The following is a 22016-nucleotide window of genomic DNA, read 5'->3' as shown; positions in this document are numbered from 1 at the left end:
CCTCTCTACTCACCCCCAATCACTAGGAGTATTTTGGTGCCTTTCCTTCTAGAATCTTCTCCTAGGATCTACAGTACACATGGCCGGATTGGTGCTCCTTGGCTTTGGCTTCCTTCCTTTAATGCTGTATTGCGGTCACTTTCTCTGCTGCTGTGGCACATTCATTTTAAATGCCACCTATGGCCCATTAAGTAGCTTTGCCATGATTTACATAACCATCCTTTGTTGAAAAAAATGTAGATTTCTTCATTGTTTGGATAGCTCAGTTATTTTGACTTTTTTATGGGATAAAAAAAGAAAAGAAAAAATTAGAGAACTCCTATATTTTACTGTGTTGTTTTCATTTAACTTATCTCATTTAATCCCTGTCATCGAAATGATCTCTCTCCTTTAATCCCTTCCCACTATTTTGAGGTAGACACGATTTATTTCCATTCTACAGAAGAAGAAACAGGAAAGGCTGGGGTTCAGTCCGTTACCCAAGGTCACACAGCAATTGTAGTGGCAGAACTGGGATGCGAACCAAGGGTTCTGACTCAAGCCACCCCATTTACTTTATGGTCTTAGCTCTTAATGGAGTTTAAAGATGGCTTGCCCTCTGCTCTGTCCTCCTCCTTCCGAAGTCTGCACTTTACAGCTGATCGTGTTCCAAGTGGCACCGAATGACCCATTTTCTACCTATGCTTCACCTTCTAGAGCTGTCTCCATGTCACCCCAGAACCCAAAATATGGGGTCCTTCGGGTGGGAAGATGGTGCTCTTAATTTTGTCCAGTAGGGGTGGGGATGGCACAGTCACTGGGTCTCCTGTTCCCCCTCTCTCCCTTCCAGGTGGGTCACAGCACCCTTGAGGGCCTGTCTGGTCTGACTATAAATAGCAAGTGGACCGGATGTTCGATGTTCAAGTGTTCCAGGACTGGACCTGGGAATGCAGCCAGGCCAGGTGGACGCTGGCACTGAGATTCAGCTCAGGGCACTCAGTGGCACTCTTAGTTCCCCCCTGGAGGCCCTTGGGCCCCCACTTCTCCCAGGGTCACCAGCTCATTGGCCACCCTCTGCCTCCAGCCCCCTCTGTCTGGCCCAGATATCCCAGACACACAACTCGCAGAGGTGGAAGTGAGCGTGGGGTGTGCATATTTCAATGCCTTTTTTTCCTTTTCTCTGTTAAAATTCTCAGACATTTTAATTTTGAAATCATTTTAGACTTACAGCCAAGTCACAAAGATAGCACAGAGAGTTCCCAATCATCCTTCACCCAGCTTCCCCTAATGTGAACACCTTACGTAACCAGGGTACCTTTATCAAAACTACAAAATCAACACGGACATGACACTATTAACGAAGCAGTGGGCTTCACTGGGATTTCACCGGTTTTGTTAACGTCCCTTTCTGTTCCAGGATCCAACAATGCCTGAGTGGGACAGCTGGCCCAGAGGGTACATGTGGCTGCCCCAGGGTCACTCGGAGCCAGTGGCAGAGCCCAGCCCGCAGCCAGCCCTGCCCCTCCCCTGCAGCCCGGGCTCTGCCCTCCTCCCCCCTTCCTACTTTGTCAAGAGACCAGCCTTGCTGCTCCATAACGACTCTAGCACCACAGACACCCTGGCCCCACCCTGCCTGTCTGTCCCGGTCCTGGTCCCGGTCCCTGAGGCTGCCTACCCTAGGCCTCCCTGCTCACATGCTCACACACACATGCCCCAAAACGTCTGGCTCGGGCTCCGCTCCCATGGGTGCTGGGAGCAGTCAGTTCACTCCCGTCGTCCCCCGCGCTGTGCAGCCAGCCACACCGGCTGTGTACGTCCCTCTGTGGGACTGGAGGGCACACCGCAGATGTGACGGAGACCTTGGCGGTTCCCATCCAGCCTCTCTCCCTGCCTTGGCTGCTGTCCCTCCAGCACATCTGACCGCCGCTCTCTCCCCCCGAGGCCTGGAGAAAGTCTGCTTCTTGTTGTCTCCTCCGTACTCCGGGAAGGGCTGGGCACACCCCTTCACAGTTTACAAGGGGCTTCTGGCATGTTCTGTTGCCTCACACGCGGCTCATCGCAGGGGCGATCAGGCCCACTCGACAGGGAGGAGCGCTTTCCCCCCGGGCTGACGGGGGAGTAGAGCTGCGGTTGTTGCAGTCTTGGCTGTTCCAGGCCTTCTGGTGTTTACCTTAGGCGCCTCTGAAGCTCTCAGAACCCTGCCCAGACATGACCTCACTCTCTCTCAAATCATCCCCAGGAGGCAGAAAGGAATCTGCCCCCACTTCACAGATGGGAAAACTGAGGGCTAAACTCACACAGCAAACATGTTGACAAGCAGCTCTGCGGCCCAGAGTCCTGACTCTCAGCCCTGGTAGTGCAGGTGTTTGGGAGGTGGGGGGGGTCTAGGATAGGGCCTGGCCCACCAGTGTTCAGCAAGTGCATCAAACACCGTGGGCCTTCCTGGGGTCCCCCCCATGATTAACGCAAGGGCCTGCCTCCGGGGAACCTGCAGTCAGAATTGTAATGTGACAAGGGCCTGAAGAGGCTGACCTGGTGTCGCTGGAATTCCTGAGAGTCAAATGTGGTGTTCAGGAAGCTCTGTGGGCACATTTCATGAGGATGGGCCTTTCTGCAGTAGCAACAAGCGCTGTGGCCAAGAGGGCCCAGCCTGGAGGGTGGGAGGACTGCCTGGTGATGGTGTCCAATGCTGGCCAGTCCACGCAGCTCCTCCCTGAATGTCTTGCATTTTTGACGGCCTTGTAAAAAGAAGAGCTGTTATGACCCCACTCTACAGATGAGGAGACTGAGGCCCACAACTTACACAGGGCTACGGAGCAAGCTGCAGCAGCCCGATGTCTGGCTCCAAGTGCTTGTGCTCCACACCACCATGCCACTGTCCCCTGCCCCCAAAGGGAGGTACACCACGCAGCAGGTGGGAAGAGAGAAGGGGAGCCCTCCTGGGGGTGAGGGGCCCAGACTGGGCTTGCCTGGCAGATTCTTTCCAGCTGGCCCTGCGTTCCCGTCCTGAGAGGTTAAGGGAGGCTCCGAGGAGGAAAGGTCAGGCTGGGAGAGAGAAGCAGGAGCTCGACAAAACAGCCCACGCCCTGCTGTCCGCCGCCAGGCGCTGCGTGCTGGGTGCGAGGGCGAGGACAAGGAGCCGGGCACCACCCGGCCCTCCAAGGGCTCAACGTCTGCAGCAGAGACGCCCTGGAAGCTGCGTGGGAAATGCCGTGGGCAGGGGGACAGTGACGAGGGTGCGCTGGCTGATCCCAGCCCTCTCGCCCCATGCCTCCTCCCCCCAGCCCTGCCACCTCCCGTCTCTGAGCGCCTGTCACTCTTCCCGCCCAAACCAATCATTTAGTACTTAGCCTACAGCCCTCAGCTACCTCTATCACACGTCTGTGTCCCTCTCCCCGACTGGAGCAGCGTCACTACCAAGGCAGGGGTTTAATGTCCCTCTGGTCATGTGACATTTAGTACATTTTAGCGAAGTAAGAAGAAAGTTACTTGGGAAGTGATCATCTCCGTTACCACAGTCGTACGTTTATGACAAAAGCGGGACAGTGGGTCCAAGCGGCGGCCCGGGCCCCGTGACGTCATCAGGCTCGTGACGTCAACGTCGCTGTCACCGCGGCTCAACGCACCCTGCAGGCAGGATGACGCCAGCGTCGGAACCCGAGCGGACAAGTGCGCGCTGGGGGCACGAGCGAGGCTGGCGGCTGGGAGGCGCCCCGAGGGCGAAGGACAAGGACAGACCCGGAGGCGCACGACGCGCGGGCGAGCTGTGTCCCCTGCCGGGGGCCCACCCCCGTGACGGGCTGGCCACGCCCCCTCGGTGGCGCCACGGACCAATCCTGGCAGGCCGCGGCGGGGAGCAGCCTATCAGCGGCCGGGGCTCTCCGGCCGCTTCCGCGTTGGCGACCGTGCGGGGCCGCGGCCGCAGGGCAGGGGCAGGGGCGCGGGACCCCACGCTCGCCCGCGGCGCGTCCCGCTGCGCTCGGCCGGCCTGCGGGGCCCCGGCCAGCCGCCTCGCAGGCGACCCGATGACCTCGGAGGGGCTGGCAGGGGCGCTGGCGGCAGTGCTGGGGGGCCGGGGGCTGGTCGTGCAGGGCTGTGACTCGGGGCCGGCCGGGGAGGCGCTGGCGCCGGTGCGGCTGCGGAAGAACGTCAGCTACGTGGTGCTGGCAGTGTTCCTCAACGAGCAGGTGAGCGACCGTCCGCCGGCCCCCGGGGCTCGGGAGCAGGCAGCCAGCCCCGGAGGACACCGAAAGCCCTAATGGCCACAGCCACCGCTGCCGTGTGCGTGGCGCTTCCCAGGTTTGCAAAGCACTCCCCTTACTCTTGCATCTGTGCCCTTGAGTGTCCCGGTGTACAGAAGAGGAAACTGAGGCCCAGGAGCCTGTTTGTCTCATCCCACTAGGCCTCATTCCTTGCGAAGAGGGCCGTCCTATTCCTCTTCCTTTCCCAAGTCTAGCAGAGTGCCCGACGCGCAGTGGCCACTCGTGAATATTTATTTGTCCAGGGCCCCGTGGGTAGCAATGGCACAACCCACAACCCGGGCGTACACTGAGGCCTTTGGTGCTGATGCATGTGCTAGTGGGTGTAGTAAGAGCTAGAAAGGGCCAGGGCCCTAGGGCAGGGTTGGATAGGGTGGGGTCATATTTCAAAGCCCAGACTCCAGCGTGAGCACTCACCACAAGCAGTATGTAAACCGTGTTGGAGGCCAGAGATACACCGTCACACGTGCAGACACGACTCCGTACAGGACACCAGGTAACCCTCACTCTGGGGGCCTAATCACCAGCCCCAGGAATCTGCCCCCCTTTGTGAGGAGGAATTGCAGAGAGGAGATGGCTGCAGCCCAGCCACAGGAGGGCAGTTCTCTGGGGAGGGTGTCGGCCAGGAAGGGAGTCGTGGTCCACCAAGCCCCAGGGCGAACGAAGGCTGCTGGTCTGTCTGGGAGCTCAGCCAGCTGCCTTCCCTCACCCGGGCCGGCTGAGGTGGGCCGTGAAGACCCCCTGTCTCCCCTCAGGATGAGGTGCTACTGATCCAGGAGGCCAAGAGAGAGTGCCGGGGGTCGTGGTACCTGCCCGCAGGGAGGATGGAGCCCGGGGAGACCATCGTGGAGGCGCTGCAGCGGGAGGTGAAGGAGGAGGCCGGGCTGCACTGTGAGCCCGTGACGCTGCTGTCCGTGGAGGAGCGGGGCCCCTCCTGGATCCGCTTCGTGTTCCTCGCTCGCCCCACAGGTACGGCCCACCCGGTGGCAGTGTGAGCGTGGGCCAGCATGCACCTTTCCTCCCAGCTCGTCCTCCAGCGAGCCGAGCCCCTCATCAGCCAGCCTTCCTCTGGCTGGTATGGCCTGGCACCTGTGGATTCCGGCTGGAGGGCCTGGGGCCTCCCCGCTGGGTCAGGGACCTCTGTTTACTCTGCCAGACCCCCTCTCAACGCCGACCCTCCCCCCACCCATCCCCTGAATCTCCCCTAGGTGGAATTCTCAAGACTTCCGAGGAGGCAGATGAGGAGTCCCTGCAGGCCGCCTGGTACCCTCGGACCTCCCTGCCCACGCCGCTGCGGGCCCAGGACATCCTGCACTTGATCGAGCTAGCTGCCCAGTATCGCCAGCGGGCCAGGCACCCCCTCATTCTGCCCCAAGAGCTTCCCTGCAGTGTGGTCTGCCAGCGGCTCGTGGCCACCTTTACCAGCGTGCAGACGGTGTGGGTGTTGGTGGGCACAGTGGGCATGCCTCACTTGCCCGTCACCGCCTGTGGTCTCACCCCCATGGAGCAGAGGGGCGGCATCAAGATGGCTGTCCTGCGCCTGTTGCAGGAGTGTCTGACCCTGCACCACTTGGCGGTGGAGACCAAGGGCTTGCTGGGACTGCAGCACCTGGGCAGAGACCATACAGATGGCATTTGTCTGAATGTGCTGGTGACCGTGGCTTTTCGGAACCCAGGTGTCCAGGATGAGCCCCCAAAGGTTCGGGGTGAGAACTTCTCTTGGTGGAAGGTGGTGGAGGAAGACCTCCAAAGCCAGCTCCTACAGCGGCTTCAGGAATCCTCTGTCGTCCCGGTGAACAGATAGGAAGGCGGGGGCTGGGCAGCCGTGCTTCCCTCCGAGGGAGGCAGGAGGCTGCTGATCGGGGACCTGGTTGCCTTGGGAATGGGGGTTCTGAGGAGACCCCTACATTGCACCACAAGGGACTGTGCCTTTAACTGAGCGAGTCCAAAGCGCAGGCTTGATTGCCCTGGGGACACACTGAGGCTTCTCCCTAAGGGGATGAGGATGGGGAGTTGTCTGAACCCCAGGTGTCATCTGCTCATCTCTTTCTGTGCCCACCTTGGTAAAAAGGCCCGTGTCCTGGTCTTGCTGGGCACTTAGAACCTGGGGGGGCACCTTGCTGAGTAAATCGGTGTTGCTCGCCTTGCCTTTCCTGCTTAAATGTCTCTGTGGGGAGGAAGCCAGGGGACACTGCTGTCCCAGAGAGCTGCTGCTCCCTTTCAACCATCAACAGCCACCCAGGCCTGTCCCAGACAGTGCATGGACACTGGCAGGGCCAGCCTGCTGGGGTGTCTCCACCCCGCCTGTGGGGCGGGACGTGACTGTGAGGGGACCACATCCTTAGACACAGCTCTGAACGCTCCACGGTGGGGCAGTGGGGACCCCTGGGGAGCTTCAGGTGGGACACGAGGAGGGGACGCTGGCCCAGTCCTGTCTCCCTGGCTCTGACCACCCCTGCACTGCCTTTTTACAGGCTCAAGCTGAGCCCGACCAAACCTTTTCTTCATTTCCCCTCAGCCCGGCTGAGTCATAGCAGGATGTTTTTGTATTAATAATAAAAGGATTTCAGTACAATTTAAGGGAAAAACCAAAGGAAATGAAGGAAGAAAATAGACTGTGTGTTCATCACTGCGACCACGGTACAGATTTCTGATTCTGCGCAGGGAAACACTTGGGTGACTTCCCTGCTACGGGGACTACACTCCAGCCCTGCAGGGCCCCTTCTCAGCCCCCTCCCTGCCTCTCGGCTGCCACCTTGTCTTGCTGGCCCCTGGACGGTGGCAGGAATCCTCGTCCCCTCTGAGGACAAACATCTTGCAAATGATGGAAGCAAACCCTTTTATTCAGTTCACTTCCGTCTGCGGGACCCACTGGTCCATATCCGCTCAGATGGGCAATGATACTCGCTCCCACTAGAAGTTTCCAACCCTGGTGCACATTAGGATGACCTGGGGAGCTTTAGTATTAGCTCTGCGCCCACCCTGAGTGACACAGATTTAAATGGTGGGGTTGGGCATTGGTATTTTAAAAAGCAACCCAGTGACCCTGACATGCATGAGCTGAGAGCCACAGGCCGGCCCGCCCGTTCTCCTCCAAGTTCACAGCTTGCCCTGCCCGGGAGTCCTCTGGGTGACTCCCTCGGAGTATGCCACCACCCCTCCACACACATCCAAGGACAAAGTCTGTTCAACATCAGGCCCACTGTTTACAAGTCAAGTCGTACAACACGCAACATAAACACGTAAAAAGAGACTTGCACACAGATGCTGCCACACGGGCCGTCCCCCCCTGGCGTGTCCAAGGCTAGCGGGCGCGCGGCCGTAGGTGAGCCGAGCAGAAATCGCGTGGCTCCGCCAAGAGTCTGGTTCCTGGCAGGCGCTGAGGAACGTCAGACTTGCACTGCCAGAGCCTGTCTGTTTACCACCACCCCCCTCCAGTGCTGGAAAAAGAACTTAATTTGTCTTCCTCGGGGAGGAAGATGGGCCCAAATTAGCAGTGGGGCCCTGGGCAGCAGGACACAAAGCATGGGGAACAGAGCCACCGCGTCCACACAATCACACCATTTATTGCTGTGCCGTCTGGGGAAGACGCCGTGCAAACACCAAAGTGCACCGAGGAAAGAGGAGGGTCTGTGACTTCCAGACCCTCGAATGTTTTATGAATCCAAGAGCCCAGACGCAATTCACCCACTGAGCTCTGCTCCCCCATCCACACCGACAGCCATGTGCGCGCACGCACATGCGCACGGCGTTCTTCCGAGCAGCAGCGACGTCCTCCCCCGCTGGGAGGAATGCGGGAGAGGCAGAGGTCACCGAGTTTCCTCCACTTTCATGTCACCTCTTGGCAACCTGCGCCCGGCTTCTAGAAGCCGCATGGGCAGGAAAAGGAAGCGAAAGGGGCTCTGGCCTGCTCCTCCTTGCCCAGGAGCGAAGCCAGCAACTGCAGTCCCGCTGTGAGGTAATGGCTGGCGCGGCCCGTGTGCTCCTGCAGGTCGAGACAGATTCAGGCCGGGTGGGGTGGCAGCCCCTGCCACGGAGGGCACGCAGGGAGAACAACACCAGAACTGGCTGCCGGTGCCTCAGCCCCTCCCCACCACGCCTCAGGGCCTGGGGTCGGGGGCAGCCTGCCCTCGTCTGGACCCCAAGCTCCCTCGCTCCCCTAGAAGGGCAGCCTGGAGAACGCTGGGCGCTGGGCAGGTGGCAGAGGGCAAGGCCCGGCCTCCCCTGGTCTCTGACCTCTCTGCCCAGGTGTTGTGGACCTGCCGAGGCGGGTTCAGAAGGCGCCAGAGAGAAACCAGCTGGAGCTGTAGCCTGGCACCCTGCTCCCCAGGCCCCCCTCCCGCCCTGGCTGCAGCTGCAGCAAGGTTCTCATTAGCAGCTGCCCCCGCCTGGGCGCGGAGCATGCTTTGGGCACTTGCCATGAGGCGGCTGGGAATTTGCAACAGTCTCCAGGAGACAGAGCAGGAAGAGGGGCTTCCCCGACTGTCCCCTTCACTGCGCCATCTCCACGGGCCAAGTCAAGAAGGCAGGGAAAAAACGTCAAGTCTCAGCAGCTTCCATGGTTCCTAATGTGACAGACAGGGCTCCTGGCCCCATCTCTCTGGCCCGGGTTCCGACCAGCCTTGGAGCCGTCAGCTCACTCCCCCTCTCTTGTCCTGGAATTGAGTCACAGGTCTTGGCCCTGGCCACAAAGGGCCAGTACAGAGGGGCACAGGCACACAGCATGTCAGGGTCTGGGTGCTCACCTGGCCACCACCCAGCTCCTCCGAGAAGGCCTCGAGGACACCATGCTGCCTGGGGAGCCATCTCCTTGGCCCCTGGGCACCCGGTACCTTGGAGGCCCACTCCCTGAAACCACACCAAACCCAGGCCGGTGTGGCCGACAATTCCAGGTCTCCGTGAGCGAGCCTGGGAGCCGGAGCCCCGGGGAGGAGGGTGCGGCGGCAGTGCCAGGCGGGAGGCAGCTCTGGGCCAGAGGTGTGGACAGGAGTCTACCGCCATCCTGCTCCTGGCTCAGACTTGCCCTTCCGGGGGTGGGGACAGGTTCAGGTGAGGACCACGTGGGGGAAACTTGACGAAAGCGATGGCGGCCAGCTCCTTGCAGAATTCCTCCAGCACCACCACACCCTGAAGGAGGGTCTGGTGGTCCAGCCTGGGGGGACAGCACAGGGGCCACGGCTGGGAGGTGGTGGGAGTGTGCCCAGAGTCACAGCCCAGTGTCTGCAAGGCTGGACCCAGTGGCTGGACACCTGCCCGGCCAGAGGCACTTTCTGCCTGCCCACCCCAAAGCTTCTCCTGGCACCTGCTCCCCTCGGAACTTACTGCTCCCCGGGGACCTGGCCCATCAGCTGCTTGCGCACCAGGAGCAGTTTGCCTGGGAACTGGGGGACCCTCTGAATCCTCTGCATCAAGTCCCCGATCACCTAGAACGGGAACCACAGAAGACTGAGAAGGGGCCAGAGATGCTCCATCAGGGTACCCTGGCCCTGCCACGCCGTGGTGGGTGGGGAGGGTGGGGATCTGTGGTTTCCCTGGCATTGGCAAGGGTGCCCACTCCTCCAGCCCCCAACCACCCTGCCCTGTGCCCCTTCCTTCCTGCGCCCCCACCGCCCCCACGGGGCCCAGTCCCTGGGGCCCAGGCACCCTCACCCTGACGAGCACGGAGAACAGGCTCCTGCAGCCGGGGGCCAGGCTGACGTAGGGATCCAGGAGGTACTCGTGGATGTGGGGGTGGGGGAAGAGGGCGAGCCGGGACAGGACTGAGGTCACCTGCAGGTTCAGGCTGTACGGCTGTAGGGAACACGGTGGACAAAGCCGAGGGTTGGCAGGGGTGGGAGCATTTTCGCACTCCCCCAGCAAGGCGCCTGGCTGGTGTGAATGTGTGCGGGGGTGGGAGACTCACGTGATGTGTGTGTGTCATGGATTCCATGGGGCTGAGGGCCAGAACGTGTTAGGGCGTGTGGAGCAGAGGCGAGATGGGGCTTCCCGCCGGGGGAAGGGGGGTGGGGGCCGTCGAGGGGCTGGAGAACCGAGCAGGGGTCGACCCTGTGGTCAGCCCCTGCTCTCCCGGAAGGACTCCCAAAGCACTGGCCTGGAGTCCTCCTGGGGGCCCTGCTGGCTACCTGATCCAAAATCCGGGACATGCGGTCAAACAGCACTCGGAGAAAGTGGCCCTCGAAGAAAGGCCGTTCGGGCTCGTGGGGGTCGAGGGGTGCGGGACCCGGAGGCCAGCCCCAGGAGGCGACGCGGGAGCTGCACTCCTGAAACTGAGATAGGAGGGGAGGGGGCAGCAGGCCGAGCGGTCAGGAGGAGACAGCAGATGGGGGGGACCCTGAGCAGGAGGATTGGGCTTGGGGGGGTCCTCGGACAGGAGATCAAACACAGGGTTTATGAACCCAAGAAATGGGAGCTGGCAGCGGCGACACTCACCAGGCCATAGGCATCGTGGACGTACGTGTCGTAGCCTGTCTCCTCCAGGAAAGCTGAGGTCTTGGCTTCCTCGGGGACCAGGCAGAGGAAGCTGAGAGACAGTAGGCTGGGTGTGGAGTTGCGCCTCCCCGGGACCCCATCTGCCACCCCGGCCAGACCCCATCAGGGCTGTGGCCAAAGACAGAACAAACTCAAGCGGCTGCAGCTGCCTAGCCTGCTGCCCACCTGTTCACGATCTCTGTCACTGCGGTTTTGCCATCTGCGCTGGGGGCAGGCACTGGGCGAGGCTTCGCGGAGGGCTGCAGGCCGGACCCCAGGAAGCCGTCGGTGAAGTAGGGGTCTTCCTCCAGATCCCTGTGGCCAGGGCAGACCAGCGCAGCGCCAGTGAACGAAGGAACGCACACGAGGAGTGTGGGTGTGCTCAGGGCTGGACTGGGTCCGATGTGGCCCGGGTTTCACTTACAGGGTGTCCTCGTAGCTCTCGGGCTCGGGCGAGCCCCGGGCCACGTACGGGCGGCCCTCGAGGTGGCGCAGGATCAGGCTGCGGAGGATCCACTCGTGGGGCTTCTGGAGCAACTCCTCGAACAGCCGCAGTGTGGCGATGCTGATCTGCGGCCAGACACGGGTCAGCAGGATGGCCCCACCCCACCCGGCCCCCAGGGGACCCTGGGCCTGCTGACCCGGGCAAGACAAGGCCTCCCTCGGCCGGGGGTGAAGGTGGCAGCCTTGGGAGAGTGGGTGGGTGTTGGCCTAGGAAACGGGAAGCCGGGGTGGTCCCTGCTGAGTGACTGATTTGACGTGCGGTCTCAGCAAGCCAATTGGCTTCCCGTGCCTCAGTTTCCACGTCTGAAAAATGGGACAATCAGCCTCACTGCCCTCACAGAGTGGCTGTGAGCCTCACACAAGCCAAGTGAATATAAATGCAGTTTGCAAAACAGAAAGTGCCACACAAAGGATGTGATCACAGAAAATAAACGTGTGACAAAAACAGCCTGGCTACCGATCCCTGTGTCACCGTTTTGGGGGTTCAGCGCCTCAGAGGTGGAATCACCTGGGAGAGCTAATGAGAATGGGAGGAAGCGTTCTGGAAATCCCTTTGGTGAAGGTGGGGGGTGAGCAGAGAGGGAGGCCCCTCCCACCGCACCTCGTCTGAGAGGTGGTCGCAGTGCCGGATGAGGTGGGCACACAGGGTGCGGGGGCTGTCCTCCGGGCCTTCAGGCTGCGGGTCCGTGCCCAGGAGGAAAGCCACGGCCTCTCTCAGCAGCGCAGGGGAGCGGAGCTGGCGCAGCACGGCCGTGAGGAGGGCGGTGGAGGTGAGGATGCTCTGCTCAGACCTGCGGGGACGGGAGAGGGCACCTGAGTCTGGCCCGGCGCTCAGAGCCAGGTGGGGACAGCAGAGCAGGAGCGGGCAGTGGGTGATGGCAGGTGGCAGAGCCGTCTCCTGGTTTCCTTACATCTTTGGCTAGTGTGTCTCCGGTCACTTCCCTGTCCCTACTGAGGTCCCGAAGGGTGGGAGGCCCTTGCTTAGCCCGAGTGGCTCAGAGCCTTGTGCACGGCAGGGGGCCGGGCCCGGCAAACCTTACCAGTGGAGTCCACAGATGTGACTCAAGGAGGTCCCCGGCCTTAGGGACAGGAAGGGGCTTGGAGGGGTAGGCAGTTTGATCCAGACCATGGCGACACCCAAGGGAAGGGGATACTTGCTTACATGTGCAGGAGCTGGGGCTGCAGGGTCTCCACAAACAGCTTCTCAGCCACAGCCTTCGCCAGGGCGTCCGCCACCACCTGGGTGCCAGAAAGCATGTCATCGACGCATTTTATACCCATCACGATCTTCCGCTGAGAAATAACCGTGTCCTTGCACAGGGCCTGACCCAACAGAGGGGCCCGGCTAACCTGGGGTGCTGCTTGGCTCCCAGACTCCATGTTTCCCAGCATCCCCGAGACAAGACAGCGAGGGAGCAGCGTGAGAGAGCCCCGTCCACACCCGCCCCGCTCACCGCGTGTGCCTCTGTGATAAGGTGGTCGCAGTAATCAAACCAGCCCAGGAAGGCGGCCAAGGCCTCCTTGCCAGGGAAGGAGCCCTCATCAGACGGGGCGCTGGGTAGCCTGCAGGGAGAGGGAGGGCGGGGCTTCGAGATCTTCCTCAAGGATGTCCTGGAAGCGGGGCCCTTCCGCCCTCTCCCACGGAACTTCCATGGCTGCGGGTCAGTTCTCTTGGGGGCTTTGTGGTCAGAGACAGCCAGAGGGATGCTTGTGTGGAGGGCAGGAGGCCCTTGGGGATCAGCTGCAACCTCAGGAAGAGGGCGGCCAGCAGGGGTCCCAAGCCCACCCGGAACACCAGAGGAGCTGGCCACCCGGAGACAGGCAGGGCTTCCTGCCACTGAGGATGCTGCCTGCCTCCCCTGGCTAAGGACCCACCTCCAGCTGATGCCCTCCAAGGCGGCAATGTCTGCAGGGTCGAGGAAGGCAGGCAGGGACCGGTACAGCTGGCACAGGTGCTCGGCGATCGCAGGGCAACAGGGGCTGCTCTGCACCAGGTAGGTGGCAGCTGCCTGGGAGGCCACGCTTACCAGGAGCAGCAGGTTCTCCTGGGCCTTCAGCGCCACCCGACTCTTCTAGGGAATAGGGTCTGACTTCAGGGACATGCATCGGAGCCCCCAGTAGCCTCCCAGTGACCGCCCCACCCTTCCCGGGCGCCCAGCCCCTCCCCTCTGCAGCCGGCACCTTGCTCTTGCACAGCCCAAGCAGGGAGGTGATCAGGTTGCTCTCCCCGGTCCCACAGTCTGGCTCCTCAGTCTCAGCAGGCAGGTGGCTGTTTGAGGCCTGGGCCCCACAGAGCTCCCCGTCCAGCTGGGGACCCCTGGCAGGATCACTGCTGTGGGAGTGGTCTTTGTCCCTGTGGCTGGCTGTGTCCCTCGGCAGGGCGGTGGAGTCTCTGGGTGCCTTCCTCCTGCCTACGGTCTTTTTACCCTGCGGGGAAGGTGGGATGAGGCCAGGTCTCAGTGGACACCATTTCCCAGGGCCCCCGCCCCCCGTCAGGAATGCGAGGTGGGTGGGCCGGCTGGGCTGTCTAAGCGCCTCCCGGGCTTGCCCCTGGGGTCCCGCCCCTCCCCGTTCCCGCAGGGCGCGCTCACTTCCAGGATGTAGGCGAGCAGCTCCGGATCCTGCTGGATCTTGGAGCAGAGGACGGTGGTGAACTGCACCTCCTCCTTTTCTGTTAGGGACCCAGGAACCGTCCCACCAAGGCGGAGAAGTTTCTGGAAGGGGAGCAGGATACAAACAGAGGGGAATGGGGCGGCAGGGAAGGGGGGGCCTCACGCCCGGACACTGCTGGCTCCCGGCCCTCACCTGCACGGGCCGGTGGACGCTGAGGTAGTGCAGCAGCGGGTGCTGCACCTGGGCCAGCACTCTGCTGAAGAACTGGAACACCTGCTGCCGCATGCCGGGCGGGTACTACGGTCGGGGAGCAGAGGCCTCGTCAGAAGGCCAGGCCGTGGCCACCGCCCGGAACACTCCTCCCCCAGAGAGCCACCTGGCTCAGGTCCCCCTTCAGTCAGGGCTGGGGGCACCTCCCCCACAAGGCCTCCTCCCCTCGCCACGGTGTGGAAACTGGCCTTCCTGGTGCTCCCAAACCCCTTCCTGCCTCATTTTCCCTCATTTTCCCCCATTTCCGGGTCAGCACAGAACATACTACCCAATGATCCTGCCCCTCTGCCGCCAGGATTCTTGGTGCCACGTCCCCCACGTCTAGAACACACCGTGGCACGTGGCAGGTGCTTGGTTGCACCTTCGAGGAGTGAATTCCCCTGGGAGGTGGTGGGCTGCTCTAAGGCAGACAGTCACATCCCCTGTCCCCTTTCTGGCCCCCTCCCTTGTTGTCAGCACTGGGGGATGCACAGGTAGACAAGCCTGGGATCCAGGGTCCCTGCCAGAAGGTCCCAGGGGCCCCCTCGGCCTGCCCACCTCAGCCTTGCCCAGTGTGCACAGGGTCTCCAGGATCTTGTGCTGCAGCAGGTACTCCAGGCAGGGCCCCGCCTCGCCCGCGGCCGCCTGCTGCCTCTCCTCGTACACCAGGATGTCCAGCATCTGCTTCAGCCGCCAGGGAATATCCGTTTTCTTGGCCGGGGTGTTCTCATCTGGGCGGGAGTCGGGAGGCGGGTGTGAGCAGGCTGAGCAGGGCATCCCGGCTGAAACACTGCACCCTCCTGCCAACGCCCAGCAGGGAGAAGGCCCGTCTGGGAGACGGGTGCAGGGGCAGAGGGCAGCCAGGAAACAGCAGTCTTCGGTGGGTGCCTCCGTATTTAAAAACACAAATGTCCTTTGGGATGAGGCCCAGGACGCAGCTCTCTGAGAATGAGTGCAGGCCCCATCAGAGGGCAGCAGCGTCTGTCCCACAGCCCGGGGCAGGGACACGTGGTTGTGGGCCCAGGGGGGTCTGGAGTGTCACTTAGGAGCGGAATCCAGCAGAGGCCTGAGAGGGAACCCCTGGAGCCTGCGTAGGTCCCTCTTAACACACAGAAAAACAGGCACTACTCTGTTTCTTCACAAAGCAGAAAAAGAATCGGTGCAGCAGCCCCAGTTCTGACCCAAACCTGCTCGCCCGTGCCCAGGCCCTCATAGGGACGTGACCTCGTGGGGCTGTTGTAGTCGGTCTCGGGGTACAGTGTGTTCCTTAATCAAAGTTTTGGTGCTTTGGGACTGGCCTTGGAGCGCCCCCTAGCTTTTCTCTAAGGCATAGGTGCTTGGGCAAGGTGGCCTACCTCCCTGACTTCCGACACTTCCGGTCAGGGGATCATTCTGGAAATTAAAGGATTAGATCCAGGCGAAGCCCCACGTGGATCTGAATCAGTTCTGGATCTCATCCTACTCTCCTGGTAGACTGAGACTCTCTGGCAAGAAATCTTTAATCTAAACGGGTGGTTCTCAACTGTGGGGGGGAGGCAATTTTGCCCCCCAGGGAACATTAGGCAATGTCTGGAAACATTTACGGTTGTCACAATTGAGGGAGGCGCTACTGGCACCTAGTGGGTAGAGGCCAGAACTGCCGCTAAACAGAGCACACCGCACAGGACAGTCTCCCACGACAAAGATCCTGTCCCAACGTCAACCACGCCAAGACTGAGAAACCTGCTAGAATAGAACTCTCAGAGGATCTCTCAGGGTGTCCAAAGGTCACTTTTTAATTTCTTGGACTGGCTCAAGCTGGAGATACAGCCTTTAGGAAAGGGTAGGCTGGGAGCAAACCCCAGTCTGGACTCCAGGAAGTGGGAAGCCAGGGATGCAGGATATGGTTACCTGGCAACCAGCCTGTATCCACCAATGCTGGCACACTGCCTACAAAGCAGCCAATCAGATTCTGCCCCTGCAGCGAGCGTCCTGATAGGCCCAGACGACCCGAGGCTTTGGCTCTCTGGGGTGTGAGCTTGGGGAAAAGGACCCAGGCATGTTGCACACTCTGGTTTTTGTTCTCTTCCTACCCCAGAGCTCTACGAGGGAAATGTCCCTAAGTTGGTTCAAGGAAAAGGGGAATTGGTAAATTTTTTTCTTTTAATCGGTAAACTCTAGGCACAAACATTTGGGGAGTGAAGGCAAGGAGGCTGGAAGCTGGGACAAGTAGAGCCACCTCTGCCCTGCTGAGTCAGGCCAGTGAGACCCCCAACCTTCCGTGCCCACTCCTCCCTTGCACAGCCTCGCCCTCAAAAGGTCAGGGTGGGGCCAGAAACTCAGCGATTAGGAACAGAGGTGGCCAGACCTCTAGGTCTCCCTCCCACCTATCTGATTCCCTGTCTCCATGAGCTCAGCCCCAACCCTGAACTCCTGGACAGTGAGTGTCACCTTCCCAGGACATCACACCCTTCCTCCCCACCCCCTCCAGGGTCCCTGGGCTGGGGAGGACCCGGCCCCACCTGTGCTTTCAATGTAGTACTGTGTGATGCCTTTCCAGTGCTCCACGAAGGCCTGCAGCAGGTCAATGCTGGGCTCCCGCTGCGGAGAGAGCAGAGACACAACCTCAGGGGGGCTACGATGACCATGGAGCCCGCTGCCACCTGTCCTCGTGGGAACCGACATTCCATGTGTCTGCCAAGTGTCAGGTCAGTGCTACACCCTGGGGGAGTCACTGTGCTCCCTGGTTTTCAAAGGGAAGAGTAACACATGTTCCCCAGGACACATTGGCACTGTCTCCATATGTCACCAAGGATCTCCTGGCACCTCTCCCTAGACACCCCTCCCTCCTGGAAATGCTGTTTTCCTGCCACATGTCATTGTTATGATCCCGTCCCAGAGGAGCTACGAATATTAGTGGGGGAAACAGACACAGAAACAGATCATTTCAGTACGACGTGGTTATGCCACAATCGAGCACCCCCAAAAGAACAACACAACGAAATGATACAGATCTAAGGCACAGCAGAGATGCAGCTCTCTGGTCCTTCTCAGAGTCTACAAAAACCTGAGCTCAAGGCCAGGACAGGTAACGTCAGCACGATACTGAGAAAGTGCTTTACTTGCAGCCTTCACTCCTACTTGGCCAGCGCTGCTCCTGCCACCTCCTCTTCGGGCTCCTTCTGTCTGCCTGGACAACGCTGATTTTGCTCTGAGCCAGCCCCCAACCTCCCCACTCTTCCTAAGTGCTCCGTCCGTCTGTGCACTGGCTGGAACTGGCCTTGATCTGAGAACAACCACTTGCCCTGAAAACTTCTCTGCAAAAAAAAAAAAAAAAAAAAGCCATGCCTTCTCTTTCCTTGCAGAGTAAATATTTGCAGGAGACAAATGCCGAATCAAATCGTCTCTACTCACAGGTGCTCATTTCTGTTTCTAGGTCTTTGCTTGGGACTCCTCTGCCCAAGGGGCCCTGTAGTCCCCTAACTTGTCTAGATCCTGAGGCCTCAGTGAGGTCCAGCAAGGGGCCAGCAGCTCCAGCAAGCCCTCTCCAGGGGTCTTGCCTGCCACATCCCCCTCTGACCCCACACTTTACTGGGCCACAGAGCTCAGCATCTACTCATTAGGTCACTCCTGTGGCGTCTACTATGTGCAAGACACTATGCTGGATGCTACAGAAATGGGCCGTGGAGAAGAGGATGTAAAACTGCACCACATCACTAAATGAACTCCAAGGGGGTAGTGTGGTAGTGTGAGGCTGCAGGAGAGTAGAAAGTGACCTCTCAGAAACGAGCGGTCACCTTTAACAGGTTGGAACAGGGAAGACTTTACTGAAGTCACGTTTGAACTAAAACTTGAAGAACTGGGTCAGATTTCAAGAAGAGAAGGAAGACATTCCATGCCAGAAGGAACTCTGCAAAGTGTGCCTGGGGAAAGGATAGGTTGACGAGTTTGTGGGGCCTCCAGTGACAAGCCAAGTCTCAACAGTTTTTTGCAGGCAGCAGGGAGCAGGTCAATGACACCTGCTGGGCAGTGTTTTAGGGAAATTCATCTGGCAGTCAGAGGATAGGAGAGGAGACAGAGACAGGAAGAATGCTTAGAAGGTCATGGTAGCAGGGAAGGAGTGGCTGTAGGCAATCTTGCCTTCTTTCAAAGTTCCTTATAAGGGCCACAACGCTTCCCAAAGTGGCACTGCCCACAGTCATTCCAAATATTCCATTCACACGGATTGACCACCTCTTATTACATTCCAGGTGATACTGCTATTGTTGGGCTAAGCAGTAGCCTCTTCTGCTAGACTGTGAGCTCCCTGAGGGCAGGCGGTGGGGGCTCAGGTCTGTGTTTTATATCTCTGCCTGCACATAGTGAAGACTCATTAAGATTTTCCAACTAACTCAGCAAACTCCTGAAGATACACTTTTCATAGTTCCTTGTCTTGGAAAACCCTCTGATCCTTGGCCAGCACTGCACTTATCTTGCAATTTCTGTCAATGGGGTCTTATCTAGCCTCAAAATTGGTTTATAGTCTCTGAAAACCTTGAGCTGGGCTTTAACCAAAAAGAATACTCCAGTAAGAACAGGAGACATAACAGAAAGGCTGGTTGGCCGCCACAAGCTGTTAGAGAGCTGATTTCATAAGGGACTCACCTTTACCTCACTCTATGCCCAGCTACTATAACTGCAAATCAGAGAAATTGCACCAAACGATTTCTCTTTAAAGATAGTATGATTTCTTTAAAAAGGTGCCAGGATTCCCAGTCTGTTTGGACAGAAGAGGGCAGGATGGCACACTCCTCCTCCCTAATGAGGAGCCTAATGAGGACTTGCTGGGGTCGCAATGTACTTGCTGACCCAGCCTGGGGAAAGACCTGAGATGCCATCTCCCTGATCACACAGGGCCAGCCACACTTCCAGGACATGGTCTATATGCTGTATACTGAGGGGCCCAATATCACCTGCCTAAAAACATCTCTCTCTACTGTCAGTATCTCCTCCTGCCTGGACTTCCTGTATTGGAAGCATCAGAAATTCACTCTTCAGGATTGAGGAATTATCTGGTCTGCCTGTCCCTAAATGCAGCATTCCCCAGAGGTATGAATTAGTTTATCAGATCGCTGTCTGGGGACAGAGAGGAGGGAAAGGAGAGATCATTTTGGAACTTCCCCTGCCTGGATACCCCAAGGCCCTGGGCCAAGGGTAACAGCAGAGCTGGGGGAAGCTGAATAGGCAGAGGGGGCAGTTTTTACTTTCTTCACAAGGTTGCTTAAGGCTGAGTCTGTTCTCTGTCACAATGAACTCTGATTTGGGGGTTGGGTGGGGAGAAAGCCCAGGTTGTTTCTCCTGAGAAAATCTGATAACATTCAACTCATAAATTAGGAGGTGGGTTTATACTATGACACAAAAGAATTAACTTTACAGACAGCTTCTGGTTTGCGATGCTTTAAATAGAGGACATAGCCCCCACCCTACCTAAACTGCACTTTTACCTCCCTGAATAAAATGGGCTGCCCGGACCACATCCTTCAGCCCCAACAGAAAACAGCAAAAACACAAACTCTGATGGAATATGACAAATCAACATACTCTTCCCGACACAGCCGCCCAGGCCTCACCACGCGCTGGCCTCTCCCTGCCTCCAGGTCAGTTAGGCTCTGATAGTGAGATACCAGCGGGACACTCATTTGCACCCAGCGGGAGGCTATCTGCCCCGGCTGGGCGCCCACCCGCCCGTGCCCCGGGCCTTCCCCCTTCCCGGGACGTGGCCGGTCGGGGCCCGGACGCGAGAGGGAGGGCGCCCCGCACCGAGCAAGGCTCGGGGCCGTTTGGGAGCCCAGAACCAGGGGAGGGGGCAGCTGTTTTTTAAGCCCAGGTGACGAGGAAGGGAGGAGCAAAGGGAAGGAGGGAGCTACCAAAGGCTGGGGGACGGGACGGGGAGGAAACTATTGGGTGACAAGGGAGCGCTTTGGCAGACAAGAGTTCAGGAACCCGGAGCGACTCAGGGGCGCAGGAACCACAAACCGGAAGCAACCTGGGCCGCGGGCTCGGGGAAGGGGTGCGGTCTGGGGGGATCTGGGGGCACAGCAGGAGGAAGCGGGGTGCGCTGCGCAGGAGGGGCGCGGCCGGGCGCGGGAGGCCCGGGAAGGGGCGCTGCGGCCCGGGGTCCCCTGCCCGAGGGCGCCCGCCCGCCCGTGGCTGCCCGGCTCCGCGCCCGCCCCTCCGGCCTAGCCCGCGCAGCGCCCGCCCGGCCTGCACGGCCTGCCCCGCCTCACCGCCCCCACGGCCTCCTGCAGCAGCGCCCCGAGCCGGCTCAGCATGATGGCGGCGCGGCCCGGCTCCCGGGCGGCGGCGGCGGCGGCAGCTTTCTCGGTGGCGGAGGAGGCCCGGCTGCCCGCGGCGCGGCAGGGAGGCGGGGCCCGGTCGGCCGCCCCCGCCCCCAGGTCGGACGCCCCGCCCCCAGGTCGGACGCCCCGCCCCCAGGTCGGACGCCCCGCCCCCAGGTCGGACGCCCCCGCCCCCAGGTCGGACGCCCCGCCCCCTGGCCGCCGGGCCACGCTGGGCTCTGCCAGGTCCGGGAAGGGGCAGGGGAAAAAGTCCCCGACGGAGAAGAGCGCAGCTGGGAGTGGGTCCAGTCCCGCCGGGACACCCTGCGGAGCCTGGAGGCCGCGAGTGCAAGGCCCTGAGAGTGGGCTGGGAGGAATTCGACGAGGAATTCGAATTCCCCCTGAATGTAAGGTTCGTGGGCTCTGTAAGTCTCAGCGCCCCACCCTGTCCAACGAGGTAGTCCCCGGCCCGCGTGGCTCTGAGCACTTGAAACGTGCTGGTCCCCACCGACCTGTGCAGTGCCAAGTGCACCTCGGATTTCGAAGACAGTGTAAGAAAAGGAAGAGTGTTAAGTAGCTCACTAACCATGTTTTATATTAATTACATGTTGAAACCTTTTCCGGTGTATGTTGTTAAAATTAATTTCAGTGGTTGCTTTTTACCCTTTCTAAGTGGCTACTCGAAATCGTTAAACTGCACATGTGGCTCCATTGTGTTTCATTGCACCGTGCTACTCTAGAGGAAGCCACAACCAGCCCACTTTGACACTTCCAGCCACATGAAAGAAAGAAACAGAAGGTGAGTCTCCCTGTAGAGGCACAGCATGAGAAATTATGCCCAAGAACTGCACCTTAGAGCCCTCAACAAGGTCAGGGCTTCCTGGAATGTCCAAAGCCAGGGCCTGAGGGATGAGCCTTGTAGCTGCCCCCAGGAGTAGAAAGAGATTCTCCCCAGGAAAGGGCTGAGGATGGCTTTCTAAAATGTGTTTCTGCTAATCACTGAGGGGAGGAGAAGTAGCTCACAGAATTACAGAACTTAGAGTTTTGGGGTCTCAGGACTTCCCAGGACCTGCCCTGCCCCTTTGGGCCACAATTCTCAGTGGGGCGAGGCCCAGGGGACAATGACCTGCCCAGAGCATGGAGCCTGCAGTCCAGGCTGAGTCGGAGGCAGGCTGCCAGGGTCTGGGCCCCAGGCCCTAGGGAGGGCCAGGGTTTGGCCAAGCCCAGGCTGAGGGAGAAATGAGGTCTCAGTTCTCTGACAGCTGCTTGAGAAAAACAGACATTTTCAAACAGCTCGGCTGCAAAGGGGCCCCTGAGTGAAGAGCTCTATGAGAAATGTGAGGAGGCTCTTAGGCCAAAATGTCTGAGAACAAAGGAAAGAAAAAGGCCTGATTTGTGTATCAGGAAGCACCTTAGAGAAGCAACCTAGAGAGCTGGGAGGCCGATGTCCTGTCCAGCCACTGTACTTTTTCGGGACTGCCCCTCACAGGCAAAGCAGCAGGCTGCATGAACCCAATCACCGTATTCCCCTCAACACGTTCCAAGGAACTCTAGGGGATAATGAAAGTCCACCAGGAGTTCGTGGCATTTTATTTGACTTAACTTTTTTACATGTTATTTTTAAGACTCTCATGAAAGTCAGTGTACA

The 22016-nt window shown here is 59.6% G+C and overlaps 2 protein-coding genes across 4 annotated transcripts; one reads left to right on the top strand and one right to left on the bottom strand.

Annotated features, from left to right (window-relative positions):
- The first annotated feature begins 3921 nt into the window (after positions 1–3921).
- NUDT18 (nudix hydrolase 18) lies at positions 3922–6840 on the top strand. The gene is made up of 3 exons (XM_045535318.1): positions 3922–4166; positions 4994–5207; positions 5447–6840. The coding sequence occupies exons 1-3, from the start codon at positions 4005–4007 to the stop codon at positions 6040–6042; spliced, it is 972 nt and encodes a 323-aa protein (XP_045391274.1). The 5' UTR covers positions 3922–4004; the 3' UTR covers positions 6043–6840.
- A 944-nt stretch (positions 6841–7784) lies between these two features.
- Positions 7785–20456, bottom strand: FHIP2B (FHF complex subunit HOOK interacting protein 2B). 3 transcript variants are annotated; one of them, XM_045535281.1, is made up of 17 exons: positions 20318–20456; positions 16574–16652; positions 14631–14803; positions 14016–14120; positions 13802–13924; positions 13392–13637; positions 13086–13282; positions 12665–12773; positions 12373–12449; positions 11812–12001; positions 11131–11276; positions 10893–11021; positions 10668–10758; positions 10361–10504; positions 9888–10028; positions 9561–9661; positions 7785–9390 (listed from the first exon to the last, which is right to left on the bottom strand). In XM_045535281.1, the coding sequence occupies exons 1-17, from the start codon at positions 20360–20362 to the stop codon at positions 9252–9254; spliced, it is 2235 nt and encodes a 744-aa protein (XP_045391237.1). In that variant the 5' UTR covers positions 20363–20456; the 3' UTR covers positions 7785–9251. The 3 variants fall into 3 exon arrangements, with proteins under 3 accessions (XP_045391237.1, XP_045391238.1, XP_045391236.1); XM_045535282.1 differs by having other exon boundaries at positions 13086–13279; XM_045535280.1 differs by lacking the exon at positions 20318–20456 and adding an exon at positions 19661–19685 and having other exon boundaries at positions 14631–14962.
- Between the last annotated feature and the right edge of the window lie 1560 nt (positions 20457–22016).

This window comes from Lemur catta, chromosome 22 (genome assembly GCF_020740605.2).
Source record: "Lemur catta isolate mLemCat1 chromosome 22, mLemCat1.pri, whole genome shotgun sequence".
NCBI lineage: Eukaryota > Metazoa > Chordata > Mammalia > Primates > Lemuridae > Lemur > Lemur catta.
The sequence above is the reverse complement of the archived record's forward strand: the minus strand, read 5'-3'. Positions and strand labels throughout refer to the sequence as shown.

What these genes read in the sequence shown, in the direction of transcription:
- FHIP2B (XM_045535281.1), bottom strand. Translation starts at nt 20,362, where the DNA reads ATGCTGAGCCGGCTCGGGGCGCTGCTGCAGGAGGCCGTGGGGGCG. An exon ending in GAGAGCTACGAGGACACCCT is followed by an intron (nt 11,022 to 11,130) that starts GTAAGTGAAACC and finishes CCCTGGCCACAG; the next exon opens with GGATCTGGAGGAAGACCCCT. An exon ending in TCCACGATGCCTATGGCCTG is followed by an intron (nt 10,505 to 10,667) that starts GTGAGTGTCGCC and finishes CTCCTATCTCAG; the next exon opens with TTTCAGGAGTGCAGCTCCCG.
- NUDT18 (XM_045535318.1), top strand. Translation starts at nt 4,005, where the DNA reads ATGACCTCGGAGGGGCTGGCAGGGGCGCTGGCGGCAGTGCTGGGGGGC. An exon ending in CAGTGTTCCTCAACGAGCAG is followed by an intron (nt 4,167 to 4,993) that starts GTGAGCGACCGT and finishes GTCTCCCCTCAG; the next exon opens with GATGAGGTGCTACTGATCCA. An exon ending in GTTCCTCGCTCGCCCCACAG is followed by an intron (nt 5,208 to 5,446) that starts GTACGGCCCACC and finishes AATCTCCCCTAG; the next exon opens with GTGGAATTCTCAAGACTTCC.